This window comes from Castor canadensis, chromosome 11 (genome assembly GCF_047511655.1).
Source record: "Castor canadensis chromosome 11, mCasCan1.hap1v2, whole genome shotgun sequence".
In the NCBI taxonomy this organism is placed as follows: Eukaryota; Metazoa; Chordata; class Mammalia; order Rodentia; family Castoridae; genus Castor; species Castor canadensis.
In genome coordinates, this window is record NC_133396.1 from 138012067 (window position 1) to 138038267 (window position 26201).

The 26201-nt window shown below is 35.8% G+C and overlaps 1 protein-coding gene across 7 annotated transcripts in view; it reads right to left on the reverse strand.

Annotated features, from left to right (window-relative positions):
* The window catches only part of Cep170 (centrosomal protein 170), a 114999-nt gene that overhangs the window by 35155 nt on the left and 53643 nt on the right, over window positions 1-26201 (reverse strand). For 6 of the 7 annotated variants that reach the window (XM_074048775.1, XM_074048770.1, XM_074048773.1 and 3 more), the window contains 5 exons: window positions 23815-24291; window positions 19702-19865; window positions 19228-19521; window positions 5681-5830; window positions 3068-3194 (listed from right to left, as the gene is read on the reverse strand). In XM_074048775.1, the coding sequence (XP_073904876.1) occupies window positions 3068-3194; window positions 5681-5830; window positions 19228-19521; window positions 19702-19865; window positions 23815-24291 (1212 nt within the window). The remainder of the gene's footprint in view (window positions 1-3067; window positions 3195-5680; window positions 5831-19227; window positions 19522-19701; window positions 19866-23814; window positions 24292-26201) is intronic. The other variant, XM_074048776.1, reaches the window with a different exon arrangement.

Consider the following 26201-nt stretch of genomic DNA (forward strand, 5'->3'; position numbering starts at 1 on the left):
ATGTCATGGTGACACATCCCTGTGATCCTTGCTACTCAGGAGGTGGGGAAAGAGGATTGTGAGTTTGAGGACAGCCTAGGCAACGTTAGCAGGACCATATCTCCAAAACAGAATATAAAAAGGACTGAGGGCTTGGCTCAAGCAGTAGAGCACTTGTGTAGCACACAAGAAAACAGAATCCATAGCGTATTACAGAATTGCCAGAGAATACCTAAGAAGTATTACTCATGTTTTACATCCAATCACATAGTAGAAAAGAAAATTTTGGATTTTCTGAGTAAAATGGACAATGCAGACATGCAGACTTCAACAAGGTTTTATTGTTTTAACCAAAGCTGATTGAAAGAATTTAAAAAGCAGTATATATGAGAAAAGGTGACAGGATGTGTCACAGGGATTTTTTCTTTTTTACACCAGTCTTCTGGTACATTAAAGGCCACTTACAGAAATACATGACCACTTTCTTTAAAATAAGCAGAATCCAATGCAAAAATATATACTTTGATGTCTCCATTTGAGACAATCTGAGAGTATTTTCAATGTTCCTGATTGTTAAAACTTTAATATAGTTCTGAGAAAAGGTACTAGTGTTCTCAGGGAAATATAAGTCAACATGTAAGCAATATAATCATTAAGGGACAGATGGGGGGAAAACACTATACACAGAGCATCTATGGATCCTTTACAATCCTAACAGTTTACCACTTAAATTTCATTGTAATACAATGATTATGATTAACTTTAATTAATTTTTCGTGTTATGTCTTATTTTATTTATTCTTGGAAGTACATGTGTCTGATCTCCTTAGTGCTAAAGGAAGCACCTAAAATGCAATGGCTATTTATCTTTTTGTATTTTTCCTAATATTTCCCACGCTGTCCTGCTTCTAACAAAGTTGAAGTATGTTTAACACTTTTTTGGGATGCAAGTGGATTTATTAGCTTATCGAAATAAATTTACTTAGAACATGGTGAAACAGAAATGAGATCATGAAAGCTAAGTGGTTATTATATTTTATGACTAGGTAGAATTTTGTTTTTCACAGCTAATACTTGATAATTTTCCATGAGTTCTTTGGTAAATTTATTTTGTCCTTCTGTCTGGGTTTTTCCCTGATCAGTGACCAGTTTATGTGAACAATCTGAAAATGACTAGTCTTTCCAAAGAGTTTTAGTGATGGTATCAGTTACTTCTAGATTCTATGATATGCTTTTCTGGTAAAGTATCATGTAGCTTGTTCAAATACTTGCTAACTAATGTTTACAATTTTTTTTTAAGAAACCGTCTCTTCCTATTTTATTTTTATTCATTTATTTGGGTGTTCTTTATTTGTTTGTTTTTATTTATTAGCATATTATAATTGTACTATGGGTATACTGTGACATCTACAAAAGTGCTTACAATATGTCCTAGAGTCACCCCCTCCATCACTCTTTATTCCCCCCTTCTTTGAACTATTTCAAAAGGCCTCATTTTTTTTCTCATTTTCACAGTACTTCCAATGTATTTGCCCTCCTTCACCCTTTCCTTATGTCCTCCCCACTCCCACTGGTACCAACCCCCAGATAGGACAGTTTTTCCTTTCCTGGTCTTCATTTTTTAAAAAAGATATATATTTTTTTATGCTCATTAAACAGAGTGTTTCACACACACACATACACACACATATATATATACACATATACATGTATGTGTATATATGTATTATTATACCCTGATTTGATTCAACCCCACCATGATTCTCATTTCTACCTTAGTTTCTTCCTCCTTATAATGATTTTAAGAGGTTGGAAAGTTCCAACAAAATTCCTAAAACTGATTTTTGAGGGTCTCAAAAGTCAGAGAAAATATAAATTTCCACTTCTAACAAGAACAAAAGTACAAATAAAGATAAAAAGCCAAATACACATTTTTCTTGGGGGTTGCATTTAAAAAAAATTTGGGGGGAGGACCATAAGTGAATTAAATTTTTAAATTTTAATTTATTATATAAATTGGTAATTTACAATTATATGTCCTTGTGGGATACAAAGTGACATTATTACTTATAAACACAGTGTGTAATAATTAAATCAATATTTAAAAATCTCAACTTACATAGGCAATATATATTCACTTGTATATTTGTTACAACTATGTTATCCCTTATCTTCAGTTATGATTATATTTTAATGATATCTGCATCATTAATCAAAATAAAATCATACTATCCTAGATACTGGCATATTAAAAAGGATAGGAAGAATGTTCATTTAAAAGTAAAAACCCAAAGTATTTACCATACATGAAGAGCAGAAATTTGCAATTATAAAAAAAGAATAAACTGTTAAATGTTTCCACTTATGAAACACAACTTTTTTCTTCTTTTTTTTCTGGTTGTAGGGCCAGTGCTTACTAGGAAGGCACTCTACAACTTGAGCCACAACTCTAGCCCTTTCGCTGTAGTTATTTGTTGAGTAGGGTCTTGTGCTTTTGCCCAGGTTGGCCTGGACCACAATCCTCCTATCTAAGCTTTCCACATAGGCTGGATTGACAGGTGCGTGTGCGACCACATCCAGCTTTATTGAGAACTCCCAATAAAGCTACCACTCCTCTTTCACATCACCCAGCTTCTAACCATGATCCTTCTGATCTTCACCTCCCAAGTAAGTTGGGATTACAGGCATGAGGCACAGTGCTCGGCCCTTGAAATACACTAACATTTTCTAAAGGAAGGAAGGCTTTGGGAGACAGGAGTATGGCTCTGTGGCATAGTTCCTGCCTAGCATGCATGAGGGCCTGGGGTCAATACCCAGCACCAGGGGGTGAAAAAAAAGGGAAAAAAAATCTTTTATTATTTGGAAAATTCTCACTGCTCAAATACCCTAAAATATAAAACGTTTAATAAAAATCAGCTTTTTACTTATAAAAAACTGTACTTGTAGTACGGCATGAGAATATATGAGTGTTTGTTTAGGCTTAATTTATTTATCACAGTATAAATTTAGCTATTTAAAAAAACTGATTTATGATTCACAAAAAAAGAAAAAGGAAAAAAAAAGGAGGAGGAGAAGAAAGGAAAATTACCATTTTCTAAAGGAACAGATGCAGATAATTCTGTTATCCGTTCATCTTGATCATGCCTTGTATGATTGGCAGCCAAACTAGCCCACTGTGAAACCCAACGTTTGCTTCCAGAAGAAGGCGGGACTTCCTGAAGGAGGAGAACAGGAGAATGAAAGAAGATCCTCTGGGCAACTGAGTCTCAGGAATGAGAGTTTCACTTAGTCATATTAATGTCATAAAAGCTGTGATTGAACCTCACCCTGCTATTTATTAAATTTCTTTATGTTTAGCGATGAAGATTCTCTAGGTACACCTTTCAAATTACATTTTATTATTACTGTGAATGTGGACTATTTTTCTGTACTTCTTAAAAACTAAAAAAACAGTACTGAGGTACACTCTTGTAGCTTAAAATGTACTGGGTTGCCAGATAAGCACAAACCTGTATCAGCTTTTAGCTAGACCACTGCAGTCAGTTTTACTCCACTGCCCCAGTCCCAAGTTATTCTCTGGATCTCTAGGAAGTCAGATTGGTTCCAGAATCTCAGCAGTATTAATGCTGTCCTATCTTCAGATTTCAAAAACGCAAAGCTTTCCTGTATGATACATTAACACTTCCAAAAGGAGCGAGAATCAATTTCAATGAACTTTATCTGTACCAGTGTGAACCCAGACCTGTGTATGCTTAAGGCAAATGCTTTTTTGAATCCTTAGAGCCAAGAATGAAATGGAATTAAATTTATTATATGGTTCTCTGAAGTCATGGACACATACTGTTAATTCTTCTGACTAGGGCAATGTAGGTATTCAATTTGTTAGATCTGCAGGGTACAGGAAAAAATCACTAAAAAGGACTCTTCTCACTAAAAATGCAAGGCAGGAATTTATACTGAAACTAGAAAGCCAACTAGGGAAGGCAAAGCCATGACAGAAAGTTTACTCTGAACCAAATTAAAGACAAATATTTTATTAAGGTGTCCGATTTATTGTATTAATAATGGATAGGCTAGACACTGATGAAGTAGCAGTTTCATGCAGATTAGACACTGTATGATATCAAGAACAATAAGGCGAAATAGTAGAGAGTGATATACATAAAGAGTAGCTTAGGCATAACAAAACCTGCTGAACCTTTGAATTCACTTCTAAGAGGTCAGGATATCTGCTCACATTTCTGACTGCTGAAAGCAGTACCAGTTCATTTGCACCATGCTAAGATTCTGCACAACAGAGTGGGTTTCAGTGACACATGACTATGTAGAATCACTCTATGACGTGTTTTCATGGCACACTAGGTGACTTCTACAAAGCGAGGAACATACTGGGGCTATAAAAACTTTACTTGGCATGGATTGAAGGGATCAAGAGGAGGTAATCTATTTAAACTCATTCACTAAAACCTTTCCTGGACTAATCAAAACACCGACACATTCCTTAAGTAACTATGACCTACTTAAATTAAACATCTTATAAAATAGAAACCAAAATAAAAATTCTTCAAATCGTGAGGCATGAAGAACTTTTAAATACAGTAATTGCTTTGACAGTTTTCAGGAAATTGCAAACCATAGAGAGATAATTTTAACATCAATAAATATATAGGTCAAAATTTTATTTACATTTCATATAAAGTAAAATATAAATAAAATGCTATACCTTATGATTCCCTTCTATTTACACTTAATATTTACCATACATACATTGTAAATTAGCTCTTTTAATAAGAGGCAGTATAGCATAATGAGTTAGGAAATGAATTAAGAAATCAGGGCTGTAAAGATTCAAATTCTGGCTTCATAAACTCCTAGTTTTAAGACCAGTTTCTTATTTGTAAAATGGCTCAGTGAAGACTTCCCTTGAATGTTACTGCCTATTATATGTGTAAGTAATAATTAATACTTCTACTCTGTATCCAGGCTTTACATTTCTTTTTGTCACATTAAATGGAACGAGATTTTCTTACTTAGCTTCACATTACTCTAGTTACATCCTGACCTGTGCTGCGTACACTTCTGGAGGTATACAGATTGTATCTACCAGGCAGTACCTTTTGTATGTTTCCTGTGTAATAGGTCTTCTGCTTCCAAACACATATAAGCAGTGTATATTTCTGGTTTTTCTCTTAATGCCACTTAACAATAATGAACATATAGTTCACTGCTTACTGAAATGCAGTATTTTCCTAACAAAAAAACCCCTAATTTAAAATAGCATAATAAAAACTAAAAACTGAGCCAAAATTGCTTCAGGCTTTCATTAGAAATGAAAAAAAATCAATGATCATTTAGCTTTTAAAGGTATTTTACAAGGGGATATATCAATTGCTTAAAATAATGTAGCTGGACACCAGTGGCTCACACCTGTAATCCTAGCTACTTGGGGCAGAGAAGAGGAGACTCTTGGTTCAAAGCCAGCCTGGGTAAATAGTTCTCCAGACCCTATCTCAAAAAAACCCATTACAAAACAGGGGTGGAGGAGTGGCTCAAAAGGTAGAGTGTCTGCCTAGCAAGCATGAGGCCCTGAGTTCAACCCACAATACTGGAAAAAAAAAAAAAACAAAGTAATTTACAAATGATAAGCATTTAAACTTTATGCATCTAAAAAGTTAAGTATGCAGAAGAGACGTATGTATACCTCTGAGCTGCGAAATCCAGGTGTGCTCAGTGGCTTTCTTTCTTCCATTACTACGGCAGCAGAACTGAGAGCCCAATCTTTCATCAGATCTTTATGCTTTTCATTGATAACAGGCCTATTATAATCCTGATTGTCATCTATGCCAAACACCTAGGAGGAAAAAATTTTAAGTGAAAATGAAAGTCTGAGCACCAGATTAGTATGTGAATATCATCAGTTAACTTCAGAGGCAAATACAAACATAGTAAATTAACTTCAACAGGGAATTTTAATAAAGAGAATTTGTTTAATGACAGGGTAACATCCAACTGGAGAAGAAAACAGGCAGCTGTAACTTATGTCAGTGTGAGTACTTTTTTTTTTTTTTAATATTTAGCAAATGTTCTGGTCAATGTTCACAATGTATATTTGATTTGTTAAGACTTAATAATGTGCATTCTCATTATGCATGGAGCTAGGCAAGAATGCCTCCTCACTGGGCCTCCAGTTTCTTTGTTTTATTGTTTTTGAGTAGCATGTTGAAAAAATATAAACATATGCCTCCTTTTATCTTTTCCTTCTTATCAAATGTTTTAACATTTACATGAGTTAAACTTACACATACAACTTTCTAAGGTGCCAAGTAAGATCTATCGTATGATCACATGGAGTACAGCATGACTGCCTAACAATCACTTACAGACCTTTGTTTGAAGTGCATATTCCTGTGTCTATTCACACAGATCAACTTTTTCAGTAAGCAGGTGGCCAATAGTAATGCTTTGAGAAATTCCGAATATTTACAGGCTTTTTAATGGATAGGACCTGAGGGCTTACTCATTTCCTGGCACATAAAAGGCCTTAGATAGTGCCTTGCCAAAGAGACTGGAAAAAGCTGTAGCTAATTAAGCTTTTAATATTTTATCATTAATCTCTAAGCTTTTAATATTTTATCATTAATCTCTACTTTGTTCCCCAAACTTATTCATTACACCTATTGTTTATGGCTCTAATCACTATAATCAAGAAAAATAAGTTGAATTAGCAATTTGTAAAAATAATTGTTAGAGCCTTCATATTTATAAGAAGTAAAAAACAATTTAGACATTTTTTCAAGAAAAAACTTAATGACCATATAGTAAGTTATCTGATAAATTCTGGAGTTCACATTTACTAAAGCAGATATGAAATTTCCAGATTCACTAAAAGTTGAAAATTTTACCATTAGAGGACCTTATTACCAGTATTTAATTCAAAATCATTTTTTAAGAATTATAACTTAATACTCCACTGAACTATTAACTATTCAAAGTATCTTTAAGAGCAAACTGCCTATTAGTAACTTTAAATCAAATATAAATTTCAATAATACATGGAAACACAGAGTACAAGAGAAAAAAACAAGAACTGCTTCATTTTGCTAAACATTAGACTGTGTTAAACTTTTAACAGTGAAAAAACGAACTATACCTGTGTCCTCTGCCTTTAATTCTATTTGTGAAGAAAGCAACTTAGAGTTACTCCGATTTGTGTATATCATTTAAAAGTTATTTCTAACTCAAGTCCTTAAACTCAAAATTTACTGTTTATTTCCTTATTTTCATAATCACTAGAAAAAATGAACTCAAGTTTGGAAGTAAAAATAATCACATAGGATTACTTGCATTTTTGCATCATTTTGGCATGTCAATACAGAAATTACCTTAAGTGATTTTCTGATTTGGTGATATTTAATTCTAATCACATACAGAAAACTTGGTGTCCTCAAACATCTATGTACTTAAAGTTTTCAAGAAAATATAGTAAATCTCTTCAAATCACTTCTGACATTATTTTGAAATGCTAATAAAAGACACACAAAGAAGTAATGCTCTAATGGGAGCTGAGGTTGGACAGAAAGTACTCAGATGACTTGACAAACTCCTCTGAAGGCATCAGAGATAGCTACACATTTATTTGTTAGAGTAGCAATTATTTCTGTTCCATACAAGCAGTATGGTAGCAAGTACTAATCTGAAGGAAAAGAAGCTTTTACATTTCATGTGAAAACCATGCTAGTATGCTTTCTATATTTAAAAAGTACCTAAAATCTGACATATTATCTAATAATTGGACAGAACTTGACAGCTGCCCAAAACCAAGACCAAGTCTGCTAGGCTTCCTTAGCCTTCATTCTGGACTCTGTCCCTAGGAGATTATATCCACCTGCAAGCCTTCACTTTGCTTACCACGGCTGCTTACCTGTCATCACTCTTCTTGCATGGTTCAAGATATTTCAAATGCAGGTAGTTAACCTGAGGATAGTGATTCTCTTTCCTTTCTCACCCTGACCTGGTCTAAAACAAAATCCCAAACTTATTTAGTACAAAATCTAAGTCTTTCAAGGGAGTTCCCCCTGCCCCAGGCATTGAGATTTGAACTCAGGGCCTTGCCAGGGCAGGCACTTTACCACTTGAGACACTCCACCAGCCCTTCTATAGTCTTCTTTAGGCTGGAAGTCTATAGTGGAGAAGGATGTAAGTCCAGATACCTAATTTTTCCTTGCCCCTTTTGTTACTGGGCTTTGAACACAGGGCACTTTTTGCTAGACATGTGCTCTACCACTTGAGTCATGCTCCCAACCTGTCTACAAGAATCTTGTACAAGTTGGCCAGTCATTTTCTAATTTGCCCAGGGTAGAAGCAAAAGGAGGAAGGAGTGGGATAAAAAGAATAAAAAATTTCTTTGTGAACTAGGGGCATAGCTCAAGCAGTAGAGCACCTGCCTAGCAAGCTCGAGGCCCTGAGTTCAAACACCTGTACCAAAAAAATAAAACAAACAAACAAAAAAAACCCAATTTTTTTTTTCTTTGTGAACTTACACTGTCAGAGTTCTCTGGGGTCTGACAGATAAAGATATCTCATTTATCTTGGAGAGGAGTGGCTTTTACCTGTTTTCTCCTATAATTCTTTTGATCTAGTGAGATACGTCTCTATGGGGGTGATGGGTAGAGACCTGTGACTTCTCTCATGGCCTTTGAAGTTGAACTAAGAAGACAGTAGCTCCCTCTCCAAGCTACTCCAAGAGTCTTGGAACATGTTCTCAATCTTTACCTCTGAATAGGTACACATATTTGATATTTCACTTTGGGATTTCCCATCTAATTTCAGTAGCTGCTCTAAAAAATTTTTAATAACCTGTTATGGAGACATGGTACTAACTGTAACAACTAGGCTAAACATCAAAAATCTGTATGACTTTGCTAGAGGAAGCTGGGTCTAATGAAGGAGCTTATTTAAGAAACAAAAGTTTTTCTGGGTTTATTCTATAATTAAAACCAAATTTCCATTAGAGCCAAACTATAGTTTTAGATTTTAGTTTTAAATTTAGAGAAACTAAACATTCTCCAGATGATAACAGATTAGTAGATACAACACAAACCAAGCCTAAGAAAATTTTGACATTCATATTTCCCACAGCCATATTATCATCACTGTCATTATTTAAATGTCTGGGCTATACAGCCAAGGCTCACATTTTCCGATATTAAAATATTGGAAAATTTCCAATATTGGAATGGTGAGGAGGGGAAAAGTGGTATATCACACCAAAGAACACAGAGTCAACTTCATGGGTCTAAATATCCAACCTATTGAACACTTGCAAAGAGAGGTCAAAATTACACTTAGTGACATCAGATATATGAGGCTTGCTTATTGTGACAGGAAGCAGAGACCAGTGTGAAAGAGGCAGGGAGAGAGGAATACACAGCAATACAAGTGTAGGGAAAAATGGTAACAGCAGTAGTTCTGAATTATTAGAGTAAAAAAATTCTGGGCTGGAGGTGTAGCTCAGTCTGGTTTTGATCACCAGCCCCTCAAAAAAAGGAAGAAATTCACCTGGGATTCAGAATTCACCTTCCCATGGAAATCTGAAAACTAATAATGAACCAACTATCAAGCTTTTGTAGGCTTATTTTAAAACAACTAAACAGTATGACGTTAGTATATTAATCATACCAAGCTGTCAAACTGAAAATGGAACTAAATGTAAACCTCCAATAACCAGAATATCTCTCTTCTCAAGGAGGAAGGACCTCCTAGCTATGAAATGCCAGGTCTCCACCAGTTCAAATCAATAGCAGAGGCTCCCATGCCCTACCAAAATCATTTGAGAAATCACTTTTAAGAACTATGCCAAATTCTAGCCACTAGTGTCAAGGAACTAAGTTAACTAGAATTTAAAATTTTCAATTTTCAATAAAAATCTAATTTCACTTTCAAAAAGAAAATTCATTAAAATTCACTGGAATAAATTATGAATGTTTAACACTTATTTTATAATATACTAGTAATCAACTTTCAAACTTTAAGTTCAGACAAAATTGTAAGAAGAGAAAACTCAGAAAGGGGTTAGGGAGATGTTTTATAATTTATCATAATTTATTATAATTTATCATGGTGCACACACAAATACATGCACATCTGTGTTCAGAGCAGCACTATTTACAATAGCCAAATTGAAACAAACCCAATGTTCATCAATGGATGAATCAATAAATGCAAGAGTTCATCTTCAATGCTTGATTATTCAGCCACAATAAGGAATGAAGTACTAATACATGCCATAACATGGATGAACCTTGAAAACATTATTCTTATTTTTATTTTTTTGTGTTTCTTGAGTTTGAACTCAGGGCCTCACACTTGCTAGGCAGATAAAGCACCTAGCTACTACTTGAGGCATGCCGCCAGCACTGGTTTTTTGTGTTTGATTTTTCTGAGATAGGGTTTTGTGAACTATTTGCCTGGGCTGAGATCCTCTGATCTCAGCCTCGTGAGTAGCTAGGATTACAGGCATGAGCCACCAATACCCAGCTGAAAACATTATTCTAAGTAACAGTAGCCAGTCATTAAAGGTCACTCAGAGAATGATCTTACTTATATGAAATATCCAGAGAAAGCAAATGCACAGAGACAGAAACCAGTTTACCAGTTGCCAAGGGGCTAGAGAAAGGAGGAATGGGAAATGACTACTTAATGTATATAGAATTTCATTTCAGGGTGATGAAAATGTTCTGCAGTTATAGCACAGATCTCTGCACAACAGTGCTAATGTATTAAAAGATTTTATTTTTTTGCTACGTAGCACAGTCTGGCCTAGAACTTTGAGATCTCCTGCCTCTGCCTCCCAAGTGCTGGGATTACAGGTGTGTTCTACCATACCCAGCTATGAATTATTCATTTTAAGTGATGAAAATATCAAATTTTATGCTATGTAAATTTTACTGCAATGTTTTAAAAAGGCACCATGTCACCCTATCTTCTTCCTTGGTGCCTCTTCCTATGCAAAAACATGCTCTCAAATCTTTGTAGTCTCTTAACAGATCTTGTGTCCTCGATTCTCCCCATCCCTAAGGAATCTTACGTCTAAACTCTCTTCCCTTTGCATGTCTTTTTCTACTGGCTCCACCACTTTCCACATTATTCTCTATTAGCTTCTCTCATACCTCAAACTGCCCTCAGAGCACACCTTACTTCTATGGTTACAATGTCCAATTTCTTTCCTTTTTATGACTCACTTGCAGTCATGCATCTCTCTCCTGACAGACCTAAGCTCTGGCTACTCCTCAGTGCCCATCTACTAGCCTTGCCAAGCACTTTTTTAAGCTGGAAGTGGTCAGTCAGGCATTGCTAGAGACTCAATAATAACTGTCTCTAAGCAAGGCACCTCTTCGGAAACTCATACATTTGTTTTTTTTTCCCTGATACAATCTAAATTGTTTTGCAGCTTTCATATTTACTATTACAAAGCTAAGATTATAACATACACAGGGCTTAAATCATACATTTTAACAAGTTATTTTTGGACCAAGATATAAACTAGTTTCAGTACATAAAAATATAGGAAAATTTTATGGGGACCTGGTTGGATTGAAACAATTTATAAATTCATTGAAATAAATTAGCTAATATAAAAGCATTAATCACATCTAAAAACTGATATACATGAAAAGCATATGACTTTCTCACTCATTTATTCAAAAATATTGTCTAGAAAAGACAAGTAAGTTCATTCTAGACAGGACAGTCAAAGTAAAGCAGAGAGGCTACTTCTATAAAGGAAATAAACCCTGTTAATCTAATGGAGGGATATTAGAGGAGAATGTGGGCTACTTTAGGGTGGTTAGAGAAAGCCTCTTTAAAGTGAATTATGAGGAGAACAGAGTTTCTGTTTTCACAAGAGAAAAAGAATTATGGAAATGGATAGTGATAATTGTACAAATAACACTGAATTGTATGCATAAAATGGTTAAATGAAAAGTTTATGTCATACATATATTATACTGCAATGAAAAGTGAATGAATACACAAAATGAACTATTAGGAGACAGGCATGCCAAAAACACAAGTAAGAATTCACAAGACTGAGGAGCAGTAAGTGAAAGGCACTCAAGCAGAAAAATAAATCAGATTTCACACAACAGAGAAAGGAAAATGAAGGTAAACCTACCAAATGTTAGGCTTCCAACTGGGGAGGGAAAAAAAAAAAAGAGCAGGAGATCCCTCAGGTAGCTTTGGGAATTCACACAGCAGGAGAGAGTTTCTTATACACCCAAGAAGGAAACAAGATGTCTGAGGAGAATTAAGAGACTTGCTTAAGAAAAATTTCTTCTTAAAAATACTGCACACTGAGGAAGTAAGTGTTAAGGTCAAAAGCAAAATGTTGGCTCTATTATCAAGGTCCTCTGTTATTGCTGAAGGCTCTTATTTGATCTCCTCTTCCATTAGTTCCCACATGCATCTGATTTTCTATTTGAGTGGACTTTGAACATGCTACCTTTGGACACGTTTGGATTCTGTTTAGACCTGTGGTATAGATTCTGGTTCTGGTTTATCATGGTTCCCCTGGCTCTGATTTGGATCAAATCTAAAATCTTTCTGTAACCTTCAGGATTTGGAGTATTGGCTCAGGATTCACATTCTTAGCACTGAATTTCTAAATTCAGATGTTCTTCATGCTGAATTCCCAGGTCAGTTATAATTCTCCTAGTTCTGGATTCTTCCCCACCACTTGCTGCAACAGAACTAGCACTGACCAGGCTCCACGAAGGAAGAGTGTTTGTTAATAATAGGATTTTGTGGGAAGATATGCTGATGACAATGGACAAGAAATCAAAACTTGGGACAGAGAAAAGTATTTGGCATATGTGGTTTATGGTATGAATCTTAAGAGGAGAAATAGTTCTTTCAAAGGCCTTCTAGAATGATCCATATTTTTCTTGTTTGTTTAATGTTTAGTTTTGTGTTCTCATGATAAATTTCATTTAGCTTAGAAGGCTGGGAAGTAGTAGCTCTGACAAGATCTTCCTTTTCCCTCAGTAGTATGTGTTTTCAGAGTGGAGTAGGAAGGAGAAACCTGGTCTGTGATGGGCTTCCTGGAAAGGCAGCTACCACAAAAAAGGAGAGGGGGAGACTATTGTTATGGCGAGAGATGGCTTTCTTTGATTTAGGCAGTAAATAGCACTTTCAGTAAGTGTTGCTTATGGTACATTTCCAGGTGAGCTTAGACATAAAACTTTGTCTTTGTAAGTATTAACAAGTGTTATGATCATAAAAGGCTAATGTGGTGACATGTATAAAATACAGTAATCTATAGAAAAATAAGGATATGGCATTTCAGCCTGGTCATCTCTTTGAAAGAGTTCCATTTCGATTGTGTACAACTCCTCAGTGAAGATGCAAATTTGTGGTCTGTTATCTTTAGAGTCAGGAAAACCAGCTGTGTTGTAGAAAACTAACAAGGCATCAGTGCTTACCATATTTAACAACAGTGCATCATGGGATATTGTTACTTACTCATTTCTTTTTGACTGTGCTTTTAATTTCAAAATGATTATTCTTATTGAGTTTAAATCCCAGTACTGCCCCTTCAAACTTTTTTTTGTTGGTTTTCTTTACTTCTCTGTATGATCATGTCTGTCTCTTGTTCAGTCATATTCCTTTCTCACCAATGTTGGTGTTGTTACACTCTATACATTGTCTCTCTGGTTGATCTCATGTCTTATTCTGTATTCAACCACCATCTACTCTTTGATTCCAAAATGTGTATTTTTAGCCCAAACCTCTTTCCTATGATCCAGACATTTATAACCAACTGACTAATGGAAGACAGCAACTTTTACACTGCCCTTCCTGTTTCTGGACTTTCCAACTTTCAACCCTACTTTATACTTCTGACAGTGATTTGAATATGTCAAAAATTAAAAAATTTTCAGTGATTCTCCAGTGCCTTCAACATTAAAAAAAAAGGGGGGGGGAGTTGCTAAAGTCCTCAGTATGAGTGAGGTTAGCCTGGCTCAAAAAACCAAAAATCGTATGTTCTCCCTCATATGTGGACATTAGATCAAGGGCAAACACAACAAGGGGCTCGGACTATGAGCACATGATAAAAGCGAGAGCACACAAGGGAGGGGTGAGGATAGGTAAGACACCTAAAAAACTAGCTAGCATTTGTTGCCCTTAACGCAGAGAAACTAAAGCAGATACCTTAAAGCAACTGAGGCCAATAGGAAAAGGGGAACAGGTACTAGAGAAAAGGTTAGATCAAAAAGAATTAACCTAGAAGGTAACACCCACGCACAGGAAATCAATGTGAGTCAATGCCCTGTATAGCTATCCTTATCTCAACCAGCAAAACCCCTTGTTCCTTCCTATTATTGCTTATACTCTCTCTACAACAAAATTAGAAATAAGGGCAAAATAGTTTCTGCTGGGTATTGAGGGGGGAGAGCAGGAGGGGGTGGAGTGGGTGGTAAGGGAGGGGGTGGGGGCAGGGGGGAGAAATGAACCAAGCCTTGTATGCACATATGAATAATAAAAGAAAAATGAAAAAAAAAAATCAACAAAAAAAGGGCTGGTGAAGTGGTTCAAATGGTAGAGCCCCTGCCTAGCAAGGCAAGGTCCTGAGTTTGAACCCTCCCAAGTACAGTCCTCCCAGAAGAATCTGTTGTCTGAAAGATCAAATATCTTGACCAAGGACCCCTACTAGTACAAGATGGAGGTAGAATTTGAAGTTCAGGTCTGCCTGACTATCTCTTTCAGGCTAGTCAGTTACATTCTTGGAGCTGTCAAAACCTTTCCATCGCCATCCTACCTGAATATGTCTTACTATATGTTAATTTATTAATATACTTTCATAATCTAAATTCTTCCTTTTTTTTTGTAGGACTGGGTTTCAACTCAGAGCTTTATGCTTGAAAAGCAGGTGCTCTACTGCTTGAGTCATGCCTCAAGTCCATTTTTCCCTGGTTATTTTGGAGATGGAGTCTGGAGAACTGTTTCCCTGGGCTGGCCTCAAACTATGGTCCTCCCGGTCTCAGCCTCCCAAATAGCTAGGATTATAGGTGTGAGCCACCAGTACCCAGCTCATCATCTAAATTCTTGAATTAGAAAAGAAATATTGCCAGGCGCCAGTGGCTCATGCCTGGCTATTCTGGAGCCAGAGATCGGGAGGATCGCGGCTCGAGGCCGGCCTGAGCAAATAGTTTGTGAGACCCTATCTTGAAAATACCCAATACAAAAAAGAGCTGGTGGGGTGGCTGAAGTGGTGGAGTGCCTGTTTAGAAAGCCTGAGTCCCTGAGTTTAAACCCTAGTAATGCCCCCCAACATAAAAGAAATAAGAAATAAAAAAAAAAAATAAAGTCCTCAGTATGGCATACAAGGGACTTCACTATTTATTCTAGTCCCAATAACTGTGGTCCTCTGAACAAGTCCTGCTTGCTCATGTGCTTTTAAATAAGGCTGGTTCATTTTTTTTTGGAAAATCCTACCTACCATGTTTATTATGGGATTAATTACACATGCTGAGAACTAGATCACTGTTAATTAAATCCAGAATTTATTAAGGACATTTTGTATGCTGACACTAGGTTCTTGTCATCATGTAGTTTATTCCTCCCAACTCAGGGAGAGTGAGGAAACAAACAAATAAGTAAATAAATAAATAAAGTGAGCCAACTATACATCAGACAAAGGACTGATAACCAGAATATATAGGGAACTTAAAAAACCAAATTCTCCCAAAACTAATGAACCAATAAAGAAATGGGCAAGTGAACTAAACAGAACTTTCTCAAAAGAAATTCAAATGGCCAAAAAACACATGAAAAAATGCTCACCATCTCTACCAATAAAGGAAATGCAAATTAAAACCACGCTAAGATTCTACCTCACCCCTGTTACAATGGCCATCATTAGCAACACCACCAACAACAGGTGTTGGCGAGGATGCAGGGGCAAAAAGGAACCCTCTTACACTGTTGGTGGGAATGTAAACTAGTACAACCACTCTGGAAAAAAATTTGGAGGCTACTTAAAAAGCTAAACATTGATCTACCATTTGATCCAGCAATACCACTCTTGGGGATATACCCAAAAGACTGTGACACAGGTTACTCCAGAGGCACCTGCACACCCATGTTTATTGCGGCACTATTCACAACAGCCAAGTTATGGAAACAGCCAAGATGCCCCACCACTGACGAATGGATTAAGAAAATGTATCTGTACACAATGGAATTTTATGTAGCCATTTACGCTGGTAAATGGATGGAATTGGAGAACATCATTCTGAGTGAGGTTAGCCTGGCCCAAAAGACCAAAAATCGTATGTTCTCCCTCATATGTGGACATTAGATCAAGGGCAAACACAGCAAGGGGATTGGACTTTGAGCACATGATAAAAGTGAGAGCACACAAGGGAGGGGTGAGGATAGGTAAGACACCTAAAAAATTAGCTAGCATTTGTTGCCCTTAATGCAGAGAAACTAAAGCAGATACCTTAAAAGCAACTGAGGCCAATAGGAAAAGGGGACCAGGAACTAGAGAAAAGGTTAGATCAAAAAGAATTAACCTAGAAGGTAATACACATGCACAGGAAATCAATGTGAGTCAACGCCCTGTATAGCTATCCTTATCTCAACCAGCAAAAACCCTTGTTCCTTCCTATTAATGCTTATACTCTCTCTACAACAAAATTAGAAATAAGGGCAAAATAGTTTCTGCTGGGTATTGAGGAGGTTGGGGGGAGAGGGAGGGGGCGGAGTGGGTGGTAAGGGAGGGGGTGGGGGCAGGGGGGAGAAATGACCCAAGCCTTATTTATTTATTATTATATGAATAATAAAAGAAAAAAAATAAATAAAGTGATAAAGCATATGGTTAAAGTGAACAAGCTGACGGCAGTGAATTGGGAGTTTCTTTACAATGGTTAGCTAAAGATTTGTCTGACAATGATTGTGAGATTTCTTGGAACCCATTAGTACCATTCCTCCAACACCTGATACCTGTTCAAAGCATTCAACATAATTATTTTAAATCTCTATCCCACTAGTCACACATTTCTCAGGGGGAAAACTCAATTATTTTTGAATTGTCTTCTCTGTACACAAAACCTGGCATATTATCAATCACATAAACCAGTTCTCAAAAGATGGAGTAAAAAAGGAGAGACAACATGAACGTTTTTAGGATGAAAAAAATTTAAATTCAGATGGACAACAGCTGCCCCAATTTCTATCTCAAAAGGAAGAAAACAGATGACAGAGTCCATCCAACCAATTTGATGATGCCTGAATCTACTCTTAACCTCCCAAAGTGCAGCTCATTCTTTCAATCTGGCTATTCTTGTAGTAGCCCACAGGTTACTTCATCTTCTTCAGACATCTGATTCCTGGTTCCCTGCTTTTGTTTCCCTACAGCCTAACATCAATTAGCCTGAATTTGGCTTCCAACTTTAACCACAGCTATGGGAATTTCAGCTCTTTTACTTTGGTAGACACAAGAAAACAGTGACCCTTGTTTTCTCTGTAGTATTGTTTCAGCTTTGTTTTCTGATTTATATATACTAAGAACGGGTGCATTAACCATTCAATCTCACATTGCCATTACTACTTTAAGTGTTCTAAAATCTTGTGTTTCTCTGTCCATAGTGTGACTAAATAACTTGCTATTAACACTGGGGCTATCTGAAAATGAAAAAGGATGGTTATGTAATTATAGACAATAGGCACAAGCCAGGTTTTGGGGTCCCCTCTCTGTCCAGTAGTTTCCTAAAAGAGCCTCATCTGCAACGATGACTTCTTTCTTGGCTCTCTTCTGTTCTGGCTAGGTTGGTCCCTTATGGTGTAATCCACTTTGGCTTCACATTTGACACTTTCAGTGCTAAAAGAACCTTCCAGCATTTGCCAGTACTTTGTGGAGAGGCTAATAAGTGGAAACTATTAACATGAACACTAAACAGTTTAGTCTTTATAGGGGTCTGACAAGATAGACATTATGATAAGCCTTTTTTATGTTTTAAAAGTCTTTTAAAAAATCTTCTTTTAATAAAATGTCCTCCATTTTAGAGATAAGTGAAACCTAAGGGCACACACTAGTACATGCAGAGTTTATACTTAATCGAAGATCTATGTGCCTGCAAGTGTCTAGGTTCTTAAACACTGTAATATATATAACTGCTAGGTAAGTTGCTTTACCTCTTAAGCCACACCTAACTGCTGACTAAAAGAATTTTTTAATCGAAAAGCATCAACTGTTATGAACAAAATATCTGATATTTTAAAAATCCTGTATTTCTCTTTTAACAAGTCCTAATATCATTGCTGCATCCCAGATGGTGAGACATCTTGTCCCCATCTTGGGCAATATCATTCTGGAAACTCATCAGCTAAGTTTGTACATCTCAAGTGTTAATGTGCCTGTGAATCACCTGGCCATTTTGTCTTTAATTCAGATTCGGATGCAGCATGTTTGAAGTGGTCCTCCTAAGTGGTGGTAATATTGTTTACTCAAGAACTACATTTTGAGTAACAAGAATTTAAACAAGATTAAAGTGTCCCTGCACTTAGGTTGCAATTTACAGGAGGTAAAATAAACAGCTGATTCTAAAGTCAACTTTCCATTATCACTTTCAGAATTGAGAAAACTACTTTTGAACTATACATTGATCATTATATAACTTAACAAATAGCATCAAAGACATATCTGAAATGTAGATAATCGTTATGACTGGGTATAAACCTGGCTACAAAGATTATAATGTGAAAAAACTGATTTCGTCCTCAGACACTGCTTTTCTATTACCAAAGACTGAAGTGAATAGAAACAGTAAAAAAGGACAAAGTTCATTAAAGCATAAGCATTTTTATCTGCTTCTAACAGGAAATCAGCATGCAGGAAACATGTGGCTAGCATTCATATCTGAGTTAAGTTTTAATTACTTCTGTTTAGTTTTGATATAAGTGCAAAATGAGAATGTTCAAAGTATGTTATTTTTAAAGCATACCTCAAATACACACAAGTTTAAAAGGTCCAAACAGTTTAAATGTATAGGACCTTGCATATGAAACTCAGGCAAACATAGAGTATCAGCAAAATGAAAGCAGGAAGCATTTGGTCTTGTTAGTCTTTCAGCTCCCTAAAGTTCTAATACCATGGACTGCATGAGAACATTTAGTGTCGACTTTCAATTTCCAACAGTCAATATGCCACACAACAGCTAATGTCACAGTCAGATTTTGATCCTTTACCTTGTCAATCATTCTCCTGGCCTCCACCTCATCACTGTTGGGATCTTCTAGCTCGATGGTGTAAGTGCCCTTGTCGCTTTGGTCGTCGTCATTGTCCTTTGCTAAAGGAGCAGAAGCAGCCTGATTCGTCAGCACCTCACCCGTCTCCTGGCCTGCTCTGAGCCCAAGGCCCCCTGAACTTCTCAGCAGTGCAGTCTGTAGGGAGGCTGCTGACACCGATGGCTCCTCTGATTTCTGCTGTAGCAATTTCCCATGTGGACCACCATGCCCCGCTCTGTGACGTGCAGAGCTAGTCTGTAAAAACAAAGAAACCACTTTGGCATCTGCTGTTGGTTTTGCTTTTTTAAGTTTATGTGGTGCTGAATAAGTACTTTCCTGACATAAGATTCCTATACTTTGAGTAAAGGAATATGACCTTCCTTTTTTGGGATTATCTTCATCAAAGGATGCAATCATAAAAGCAGTTCGACTTACAACAGCTTGGTCTGGATGCTTGTCAGTAGCCTGGGCCTTCTGCAGCTTTTTCTGTTCTGAGTGGTGGCGCCGTAAGTGCTCCTCAAGAGTTGCACGTTTGCTACAGCGCCTGTGCGCCCCAGCATTCTCTGAATCGCTCTGTGTGCCATCATCATGTTTATTTCCTAGATATGAAAAAGAAATGACATAATAGAGAACAAAAAAATTCCATGTAGAAAATCTGAAGCATATACAGAAGTGCTGTTTGTTCTGACCACCTCCCCCTTTTCAATCCAAAGTCGTATGTTCTTTTCAGTAACAGGCTCTGCAAACTTCCCTTGATTGCAGTGGCTACATTTAAATTTTATCAACGAACAATGAGGTCCTCTATAACCAACTGAATAGGATTACTTTTCTTTCTCCAAATCTTGACTTTATAAAGATTTGACAATGCCCTAACAGATAAGCAATGTTCTATCATCTGCCATAGTTTATATCCATAACATTATTAAGCATGACTTCTTCAAATCTTAAATCTTTTTAACGATCAAAAAATTTGATTCTAGCATGAGAGGAAGCAAGGCAAGAAAAAGGGTGACACTACTGAGATACTTATCATTACATAGAAAAGAGAACACGAATGCCATAAAAATGTGATACATCTTAATTTAGTGGTAATGTTTAAGACTTTCAAAAGTCCAGCATGCCTTTGCTTTAATAAAAAGATTCAAATTTGTAGTTTCCACTGGCAATAGCACCATCTTTCCTAGGTATGAGCATTTTTGAAAACTGCATTTGTACTCTAGCGATTTCAAAGAGTTGAAGGATGGTACCAGGTCTATCAAGGGAAAGAGTAACTTAGGAAATCCTAACATCTAAGCACCTACCGGGCAAACAACATGGTGCTAGATATAACCGGATGTCTTCTCCATAAAACATGTACAGTCAAGTTAGGATATATTTATATTTTGAAACTTCAGTTTCTTAACAAAGGTTTTTCTATACCACAGCAAGTAAAAACCACTAAGTAGTTAAAAATCACTAAGTAGTTCTGTGAGGGACTAGACATGACACTACTTCATTACTTGCTTTTTTGCTAATTTAAAATTTTTTCTACTTAGTATATTAGACTAATCAAATGATAATTACTGTATGGTTATAGCATGAAATTATTGAAAAGCCACAAGTTACACATTTTACATGGAATCACAAAATCAGGACTTGAATGATAAGTTTTTGAAAACTATAAATCATCCTAATACACTGTACATTACAACACTTCCAGAGCTAAATTTTATTTTTAAACTTCTCTGGGTGACAAACTTTAATATGAACACCTACTGAATGTGGTACCCAACAAGATAATGAGCAGAAATGAAAGGTTTGCGGATAGAAGGAGCAAAAGACATATCATATGTCTAGAGAAAAAGTTGCGTTTTAATGTTCCTAGATTCATTCCTTGTAAGTTTGCTGGTAGAATTACCTATAAATGTGTGGTACATGAAAGGGCTGAGAAGATTCACATCAGGAAGGTAGATGTGCTGTTTTAGAAAAGTAACAGGCAACAGAAAATGGAGTGAATAAGATCAAAATAATGGGGGAGAGAGTCTTCCTATCAAAGTGATCGTGACTAATACTATAAAAATCTGAAACTCTCCAAATCATTTTCAAAATGCAATGTGCAAAGAAAAAATATGCTGAATTAATGAAATTCTTGCCCCAGAGATCAATCTAGGAATCACGAACTGCAGATGGAAAACAAACCACAAATGTAACTCTACTTCAAATACAAAATTCATTAAACACATCATAATTTGCATCCTATTTCATTGTTGTATTGACTACGTTGAATGAATCCAGTTTGTAACAGCTGGAAATAACAAAATTCCATTATTTTCTAATAAATAAGACCAAAATAACTCCTAACAAACTTCCACTCAAATATTTTAGTGAAAATGCCATCTGTATAGAATTTAATTCTGATTCCAACATGTAAGATTTTGGTACTTGGAGATGTCAGGCGCTTTCAAGTATCTTTCCTTTAAATTATAGTTTAAAACTTCTCATACAGATTAGTCATTTTGTTTTTTTGGAAAATTATTATTCCTTCCAGCATTTCTTGGTGTTATATAAAGTGATACATCTAATCAGAGCTGCAATGTTCTATTCTACTCAACAAAAAGACTACTAAGAAACTCTCCTTACCAGGATTCCTCTTTTTCCCTTCTGGGTATCATTAAGCACACTTGCGTACAATAGAGTTCTTTGAACACTTCCTAGGCTAGGTCAGCTGTACTGAGTCAGTAGCTGTGCAACTCTCCTAAAGGGTGAAAGTGTATGGGCTTTGTGAACATTATTTTCCTCACTGTCCCAAAGCACGTGCACTTCACTCTTGTAGGAGCAAGAGGCTTTTGGTTTTGTTTTGCCTACTTTTAATCATTTGATTTAAAACAGCTGCTGAAAGTTTAATTTTTGTAAAATTGTTACTAACTTACCTAATTACATTTATTTAGAGTCTGAGTATATCCTTCTGATATCTTAAACTGCGGGGAATTATTTTGTATGTAAGTATCTAATGTAGAGGAAGAGGGTGCATGTGGGCATTAATGACTCTTTGTAATCAGGCTCACAAATGGGTCTTGTTCAAGAGCAGAAATTGCCACAAAATTGTTAAGCTGTATTGCTTAACAATACAGCTAATACAGAAAGCAGTTATAATGACTAAAAAAGTTACAGATGGACCTAACAAATAGTTTTTAAAGTGATTATCTTCCTAAATGACTTTCAGTTCATTTTTTGTATATTTAGTAAGTATGGACTTTCTAAATTTTCAAGGTTCATGCTACCTCTTACATCATACTAGGATATCAGTATTATTTATCCAATTCAGATAAATGGTAAATATATAGCTTTTATTTGTGAGCTTTAACTATACCTACACATATAGGTTTTAATTAGGCATTAATATTGTTTAGTGGAAGTAAAAAGATCATAAGCACATCTCAAAAGTACATATGCCAGATGATGTCTATAATTAAATATGGTAATAGGTGCCAACAAGGAATTAGGTAATCACTTTATCTCTCTATCTTTAAATGTCTTAGAAGCATGTCAGAACCAAGTATAACATCACCATTTCCTCATTACTTTATCATAATCCCAGGACATAAGGTATGTCATTGACAGACAAGTCACTCATTGTTCATTCAATATTACTCAATACCTCTTACATGCTCAAGTCCTAGATGAAGTGTTAAGACACAAAATAAGTATGGTCTCTGACCTCAAAGACCACTTTTAAAAGAAAGTTCATTAACTCCTAATAAAGTCAAAGACTGGTCAGATTAACATACAGTCATAATTTGTTCAAAATCATTCCCTTATAGTTTATTAAATAAATGTGACAGAACACAAGTCTGTGTTCAAATAATTCTAAAATGAATTTAATTGGCAAAAACAATGGGAAAACACCTGAGCAGTTTGATGCCGGCGATGCGTAGGTATAGTTTTGGTCAAGTGCTATACTAAATAAAGCATACACATATAATATCTATTTTACAAATGAATATTAAACTATGATTCTCATAAAGTCTTACTATTAAGAACATTTAAATTTAGATTAATAGAGAGATACCTAGTAAGTGTTTAAAAACTGAAAGTATTTGTTTTATGTATGACTACTGTAAACAGTTTGAAGCATTCTATCAAAAGTGGAACTTGTGGCCCATTACCTAATGGTAATTTCAAAAATCTAGATATTTTACTGGAAGCATCACATAGAGAGTAGAACTATATGTATCTTTTCCTTAAATCAAGAAAATGATGGAAATCATGTTCTAGGGAATTCCACTGGTGAGCTAAATAAACATATTTCTATAGGAAAAGGATATTTAATGACAAATAAAAATTCACAAAACCAGTTTGGTTTTGGCAAGAAAATGAAGAAAGACTATTTTGAATGAGTAAGTTGGACATGGATAGTGTGGATTGTTTCTGAGCTTTAAAATGAAATGTAAACTTTGAAAAAGCAGATGTTCTCTACCATATAATTATCTACTAATAGTTAGGTAACTGTGAAGACCAAATTTTCTTTATTAGAGAATAGGAAGTTCTGAAATGATCAATTCACTTTACCTTTCAACCTTTTCAAGTACACTGGAACATCACTTTTAATACTTTTAGAATCCTCTTCTGTTCTTTCCCATACCATCTGAGGAGGGTTGTTTTGTGCTAGCCAGTCAGCTACTTTGTTTTCTGGTGCCATCATTCCTGTTTGAATTCCCGGCAAGTCTTGAGTTCCAGGAGAAGACTTCTTTGACTTGTGGCGCTGATCAGAAGTAAATTTTGTCACATGGTCTCTAATAGTTACCTTTCCTGGGGTACTGTCATCAAATTCAATAGTAAATGAAGCATGCCCTGCACCTGTTGTATGGGAACTTGGAGTGTCTTTTGTTGGGATTTCATGAATAGTGCTCTCTGTTATTTGTGATGGTTGCTGGAATTCTTTTGTAGGGATTTCAAAATAACTTGGTTCCCTACAGAAAGGAAAAAGTACTTCTTCATTTGCAGCTGCAGACTGTTCCTCAACTTGCTTGGCATCTATGCTGCACCCTAATGAGAAAAATAAGAGAGAATTCAAAATATTTGGAAGCTTCTAGCATTTGAAGGACATTGGTAATGACCATTTGCATTACTCTGTGAGAATCAGCAGGAAGACCCTAGTCTGGATGAAGGACAATGGCATTTATATCATAGAAAGAAAGCCACAGAGAAGAGTCTTGATTCTGAGCATGCCACTCAATTACCAACAGGCAATGCAAGATAGTAGCAGCAGCGGCCAAAGATAGCAAAGCAGTCAAGAGATGGACCTTGCATGGACAGGGCCATAATTTTTCCAACTTGGAAATCATCAAGGCACAAAAGAATTGAAATCAAATGAAGATGGAAATGCAGGCTCAATATATATACACACATATCTGTAGTGATAGAAAAAGAATGAATTTTCTATCAAGTCAGCAGGATGAAATACTTGAAATATCTATGAACAAATGTAGAGCTCCAGTGGAGAGTAAGTACTCAAATGAGGATGCAAACATGAAGTAAATGTGTAAGCGATGCTTTGGAAGTAATGACTCCACTTACCATTCTTTATCATTATATTCAGAGACATTACTTTGAGGATGAAAAAACTAGTATTACTTCTTCCTTGGAAGAAGACAGACACGTCTGATAAAGGTTAAGCAAGGTTAGAGATAAAACATGTTTTGCTTGCAGCATGGCAATCCAAGCAGTAATATGAAAGAAATAATGTAAAAATGGAAAATTCAGTTGGCAGCCAACAACTCTGGAAGAAAGTTAGCTTACATTTCCATACAGCAGAATGTGCATCAGGATCAAAAATACTTGGAGGAAAGCTTAACTGTACACTTCAGATTGGTAACAATGGGTGAAAGGATCAAGCAACTATGGAACATTCTAACTATTCTTCTGTTGCCTCAGATACTAATATAAAGGCATAAAAACAGATGCTTTTTATAAATGAAATACATAATGGGGTATAAATGAAAATGACAACTGAAATGCTTTATTTTAAGTATGTGTTATTGAACAGCGCAAATGCACAAGAAAAAAGTTTAAGATTAAACTGCCCTGTTAAGAAAGCAAAACAACTGTATCTATCGTCAAGACAGTTTATTATTGAAAATGGGTTCAAATTAAATATTTTTCCCTAAGGTTAAAAAATCCACTATCCTTTTAAATAGATTGATAGAAAAATCACAGATAATTTATTAGGAAGAAAAGGCAATACAGGGAAACTAGGTTGTTTCTAATCATTTTCTCATTGAATGAATTATTTAGTATTCTGAAACACCTTCAAACATTAAATCTTGGTGCATTCATTAGGTGCTATAGTGAACTTAACAGTACTCTGAATATGAAATAATCATAAAATTGTCTGCGTTTAGGTTACAGAAGAATGGAACATCTTTGTGATCAAACATGAGATACGGCATAGAAGGCATCAAGCTACATTTTACAAATAATAGCAACACTAATCATCATCCTCATAAGTCGTCAAAAAGCCTAAATAGAACGCAAAGAGAATGTTTAAGAAAATTTTCTTTCTTTCTTTTTTTTTCACAATACTGGGGTTTGGACTCAGGGCCTCATGCTTCCTAGGCAGGAGGTCTATCACTCAAGCCAGTCTGCCAGCCTTTTTTGTGTTGAGCATTTTTGAGACAGGATCTTGTGAACTATTTGCCTGGGCTGACTTAGAACTATGATCCTCCTGATCTCTGCCTAGGATTACGGGCATTAGTGACTTGTGCCCAGTAAGAAAAATTTCAATATAAAAATTATCCTTTTCAAAATCTACTGAGTTTTGCTTATCACTAAAAATGGAAGAATAAATACTGGAGAAACTATATTATCAGAGCAAGTGATAGTGGTAAGAAAAAACTAATCAAGAGTAGAAAAGGAGCCTCAAAAGCATAGTGCTCCAGTATAATTTAGCATATAGG